This window comes from Atta cephalotes, assembly GCF_000143395.1.
Source record: "Atta cephalotes unplaced genomic scaffold scaffold00055, whole genome shotgun sequence".
NCBI classification, from domain to species: domain Eukaryota; kingdom Metazoa; phylum Arthropoda; class Insecta; order Hymenoptera; family Formicidae; genus Atta; species Atta cephalotes.
This window is the reverse complement of record NW_012130119.1, coordinates 430,747-436,496: the sequence shown is the minus strand read 5'-3', so window position 1 is coordinate 436,496 and position 5,750 is coordinate 430,747. Positions and strand designations below refer to the sequence as shown.

The 5,750-nt window shown below is 36.2% G+C and overlaps 1 protein-coding gene across 1 annotated transcript in view; it reads right to left on the bottom strand.

The window, feature by feature from the left end:
- The window catches only part of LOC105623315 (ral GTPase-activating protein subunit beta), a 10,318-nt gene extending 5,153 nt beyond the window's left edge, over positions 1-5,165 (bottom strand). Inside the window, 15 exon segments of the mRNA XM_012204713.1 lie at positions 178-282; positions 284-387; positions 957-1,064; positions 1,343-1,502; positions 1,646-1,876; positions 1,951-2,189; positions 2,274-2,414; positions 2,491-2,595; positions 2,870-3,058; positions 3,443-3,703; positions 3,779-3,962; positions 4,109-4,323; positions 4,447-4,473; positions 4,555-4,975; positions 5,130-5,165. Coding sequence (XP_012060103.1) covers positions 178-282; positions 284-387; positions 957-1,064; positions 1,343-1,502; positions 1,646-1,876; positions 1,951-2,189; positions 2,274-2,414; positions 2,491-2,595; positions 2,870-3,058; positions 3,443-3,703; positions 3,779-3,962; positions 4,109-4,323; positions 4,447-4,473; positions 4,555-4,975; positions 5,130-5,165 — 2,526 coding nt within the window.
- Positions 5,166-5,750: the final 585 nt, after the last annotated feature.

Here is a 5,750-nt window from a genome sequence, read left to right as displayed (position 1 = left end):
GTGTGTGTGTGTGTGTGTGTGTGTGTGTGTGTGTGTGTGTGTGTGTGTGTGTGTGTGTGTGTGTGTGTGTGTGTGTGTGTGTGTGTGTGTGTGTGTGTGTACAAATAAAAAGAGAAGGAGAAAAGGAAAAAGGAAGAGAGAACAAGTAATTTTTCTTGTAAACGTAACGATAAAAACATAATAAATGATAAGCATAAGAAATGAAATTCGCATTCTACGAATGTTTTCAAATGTGATTTTTATGAAAATGTATGTAGCAAGATAAAACAGTAAATGTGTATTTACCGAATGCAATGCATTCCTCTTGAAGAGTTGCAATGTCAGAGGCATCACCAATTGATCGCTGATCACTGGATATACTTATTTGACTGGCCGAATCGCTGGTGACTATATTAAGCGATGATAAGACAGTACAATGGCGAAACGCACAACAGAACACAACTCGTAATAATAAAAAAATTAACATTTCATATATAAGCACGTATAAAGCTGATATGATGAGAGGTGATATTAAGCATTGTGAAAGACACAAACATTTGCGTCTTTATACTAACTCCCATTCATAAAGTTATCAATAAATATTAATAAAAAGTCGCTGTATTAAATGAATAGCAATATACTAAGACATTACTGTTTTACTGGCATCACAGAAAAACCAATCATGATCATAGGCTTATGAAGAGAAGTTTGACTTCATCTTGTGAAATGAGCAAGATTAATTATTAAATTTATTTATTATTTTACATTGCAAAGCATTCTTTACTATATTATTTTTTTATAAAATGGCAATAAAACAATGTTTTATACTATTTCGTCACGTAATATAAAAAATAATGCCTATGATCATAAGATCATTTATAAAATTTGGACACAAACAGGAATTATTACTAAGTAACTCAGAACAGTGCATCTAACCGAATGCAAGCTGATATTGTTTATTAGTATCGATGACAAACCTGAAGATAACAAATTAGTTGTCGAATCACTCGCTACGGTATCGGGTTGTGTGACTTGCTCTACTTCTTCCGCTGCTGCAGAATCTTGTACACTCAGTAACAAAGCTCCTGAAAACAATTATTTTTACATAACAAATTATTCTTACATTTATTTCCATCTATGTAAAACTATATGTTGCCTATTCATAAATTCAATTTTCTATTTTTCAATAGAATGTTAATTTTGTTGAGAACTTTTAAGAAAATTTTATTTAATAGAAAATTAACTTTCTCAAAAAAATGAAAATTTCGATCAAAAATAATATTGAGAATTCAATAATAAATACATATAAGCAAAAGTTAAATCATCAGCAATCGATAGTAATCTTTCAATTTTATTAACTTACCCAACAGCATGTGCGTATTTTGAGGATCAGTCTCCACTTGTAAAGCGTTTATGAGTAAATTCATGAGTCTTGATTTTAACTGTACAAATGTTACGGGACTTTTCTCGGAGAAAAAGCACTTTGTGCCTGGAATTACTGGAAGCTCTTTAATAGCGAGATTCTGTAATTCATATATCTTTCTTCAATGATTACCGTTCATACCGCGTATTGAATTACAACGACGTGATTTATTAAATATTAATGAATTTTGCCAAAGCAGAATTCAGGAGAGAGATTATTACATTTTCATACATATGTTTTCACCTGAAAATGCAAAGGCAGCGTTAACATCGATATTAGCAAATGTATCGAGGCCCTTCTCAAGTCCGGCTTTGATACTACATTAGATTTCAGCTTCAAATCTTTCTCTGGTAGAACCACCTCCAGAGCGGATAACACGGCTGGCACCAAGACTTGTATACCGTTCAAATCGAGGCGAAACAGATCAGCCGAATTCAACAGAATACTCGCCAATGTTTCACCACATTCACGAGACTGAAAATAAATTAAGTGCATGTTATACTTATCTCTTTCTAGGTCTATCAAGAAATATGAATTACAATCGATACCTCGTCGACTTTAAGGCCGTGATACATCGCCTGATAAAATCTAGCTAGATATACGGGTAAGATTTCTTCGCCTGTTTTCTTGGCGCAAAAAATTCGGCACAGGGCGCCCAATGCCTCCGCTCTACCCGACTCATAGCGATCTATACAGAGCGTCGACGGTACATCGCTCACGGTTTCCTGCAATGAGCTTGGCCCATCTACGAGTACCGAAGACGGACGTTTGGAAGCACCCGATGGTTCTGCATATGAAATGATTATGGTATATAAAATATAATTACATGTGAAATATTCTTTTATTTCACGCACACACAAGTAACACTTACGTGGTAAATTCTGCGACCAACCCTCGGTACCAATAAATGCAGCTTCGAACAACCATTCTCCGAAGAGATGCAGTATACTGTTACATTTGGGTCGTCCTGGAGCTAAAGGAGGTCTAATATCCTGGCCTAGCGAAGTCATGGCTGCAAATCACACAATCATATGATTAAACGGATATATCTTTATTATATAATTATGAACTTATAGAAAAGATATTACATGCTGTACTTGAAGCGGATGATGGTCCGGAATTGGATATTAATATTGGTGGTGAACTAGACACACGGCTTGTCGTCAATCCAATTAACGACGCTTTTGGAATTCCTATCAAATGTTTATAAGTTTCTACAAGATGTTTTATAATAGCAACAAGTGAATTATCTAAGTTCAAGTTCTAATAAGTAACAACTTTTGTATGCTTATAATCAAAGCAAAATTTAATAATATAGAATAAAGTATAGCATATAGTATAAAAGAAAACTATGATACAAAATGAGAGTGTTATACAGTATCTGTGATTTCAGATCTTAGCAGAAAGGAATTAACTAATTGAGTATAATATCATATTGGCAAGAAAGAAAGTATTGCACTAAGATACCCTTAGTAACTGCAGAAGGAGTGACACTGAAACTTTTGGCAAGTCTGCGTTGAGTTGGGGGTGTGGGGGAAGGCTGAGGCTGATCCCTACTGCTCGACCTATCCCATCCAACACCCCCGCTGCTGATGCCGCTATTTCCTGTAACGTTGGATACGCAACATTCTTCCCAACAGCATGCCTGTGAAACTCCTAAAACATTTGCGACAATGTGCAACCGCCACCATTGCAAATATACAGGTGAACAAGCCGACAGATGTGCGAGTGTCATAGATAGAAACAAATTTCAGAAAATATACATTTGACATCTTCTTGCTCCTGAGATAATTTACAAGACTTTTCGAGATAGATCACGAATTAAACGTTCAATTAACATTAAAAGTAACCGAGCAGTCATTATTGATCGTTTTGATTTTTTAAATTAATATATTTCTTATGTAAAATATAGGGTTCTGAAACTTTTGAATAATTATATCTTTTGTATTAATAATATATATGATTTTTTATTTTCATAATAATTTATTCGCTTGGTACTTTTCGCTTGGTTAAAGTGTTAAAATGACAGCCTTGACTTACCGAGGAAAGCGTCGACCTGACCCGCTATGCCTTTTATCGCTTTCAGAAATATTTGCGGCAAGCTTTGCAAACATGGGTGCTGGCATGGATCTATGACATTAGGACTGGCGATAGCATATTGCAGAAACGCTTGCGTCTGCGAGACAACAGCAGGTCTACACAAATCTACGGGATCACCGATAGTACGCAATAATCTGTACCATGCTTGTGCCACTGCTTCATCCGACATAGTGGGTTGTACTAGCTGCGTGTCTTCCTCGCCTATTAACAAAGTTTTATTTATCATAATATCACAAACAATGTGCAAACTTTGTTAAGTATATTAAAGACACATACTTATTTTCAATTCGGGAAACATTGGTCCGTACATAATATGTAGCAGCCTCGCTGTAAGAGCGAGACAAACGCGGTTCCACTGCTCTACTAAAGCCAATCTGTGACGCCATCGCAGGCAAGATTCTCGTAATGTTCGCCATAACGGAGGTGAAGGAAAACTGCGTTCACAAGAGACCAGCCAGACCTGAAAAAAATTTTATATAAGTTTATATAGTTGATTATAAGTTTAAGAATGTATCAGGTATACAGTTTCTGTAAAAAGTGAATTTCCAATTTCAGTTACTTTTTGTAGAAACTATACATCCTTAATTAATTAGAATATTTCCGTACCTCTAACAATACACCGAGCACTCTCTCACATAACTGCTCTCCCGCATCTTCCCTAGTTGCTGGTGGTGCTAATAGTGCATCGTTAATACCGATGAGAAATAATAGTAGGCTTTCCCATGTTTCTCTCTCCAGTGTTGCAGGACCTCTCGCAATTTGCTGCAAAGTTCTAAGTACTCGATGACACAGAACAGCTTGCCGATTTATAGTATCTGTACCTAGAAACATTCATCGAAAGTGATGTATTACAGATATTGATATAAGTATTCATTTTGCAAATTGATATAAATGTCTTCAGAAAAAAGTATATAGTCTTCAGAAATATGTATATCGTGGATTACCTAGATCCTGATATAGAAAAGGCCAGACTTTGGGAAAGAAAATGAGCCTTTGATCAAAAGAATCAGACAGTAAATTTGCCATATAAAAAAAACCAAATTTTGTCTTACCTTCCCCTTTCCTTGGAACAAACAGATTGTGAAAATGACTTATGATCTTTCTGGCATAGAAGTTTGGGTCATCTACAATTGGTCTGGGCACAGAGATCTTTGGTGTTGAATATAGAGCAGACAGCCACTCGCAATATATGTTCACACAATCTCTGACAGTGTCGTGCTCAGCCAGTGGCAACGACAAACCAAAACATATCACCTCCATGCACCATTGCACCTCCCTGTCGGTGGAGAGAGGACTAGGTTCTCCTGCCTGGGTGATGCCCAGGTTTGCAGCGAGTTGGCGAACTATGGATAGTGCGACCTCCTTGCCTGCACCAGGGGGAAATTTCTCCAGTACGCTTTGGCTTTCCTCCGAGCCTTGTTGGATCAGAGTGCTCAATGAGGCCCATTCTGAATACATCCCTCCTTGGGAATCCTAAAAATACAGAAACATTGAGCTTCTCCCAATCAATGAAAAATTAAAGATATTAAATATAAGATAATTAAGATTGAACGTGATAAATAATGTAAATAAATGAAAGTAAGTGTAATTAAATGAAGAAATACAGAAATCTGTCGAATATAATCACCTTGAGATTAACTCTGTTAAATACGCCTAAATTCATAGATTATTACACGCCTATACGCCCTATATTTAAGAAGCAGTTTAGACGAAGATGAACACTGGAGTTAACTGAGTAGTTAATAACGTTTATGACACAAGAGAAACTTCATTTCACGTGATCCATCTCTCAGCTAACATCCGTTGTCGGGTCGTTGATTGATCTCTTTGACATCCCGCACGTTTGACAGCTGACTTTAACAGTGGCTTCGACAGTTATCAACTCACAGATATAATAGACGTATGTGATAAACACGCATTAATCCGCTGGATCATAAAGTAACAATCTAATTTATCGACCCAATATATTTAAATGGGATCGATAAATCAGACTGCTACTATGATCCATTAATGATTAATGTACTGCACTACCTACTACTAATAAAACGAATAAAATATCATATGTCGATATCAAATCTTGTAGAGTAATGTCCACATTTTTTTGGTTCTTTTCCATACTATGTAGATCAGACAAGGACAGAGAGTGCTATTTCATTTGTGCGTTTTTGTCGTACGACAAATTTTTCAAGCCTGTTGATAGCTATAGAATAGAGAGAGGACCTTTCTGTCACATATTTGTCAAACGACA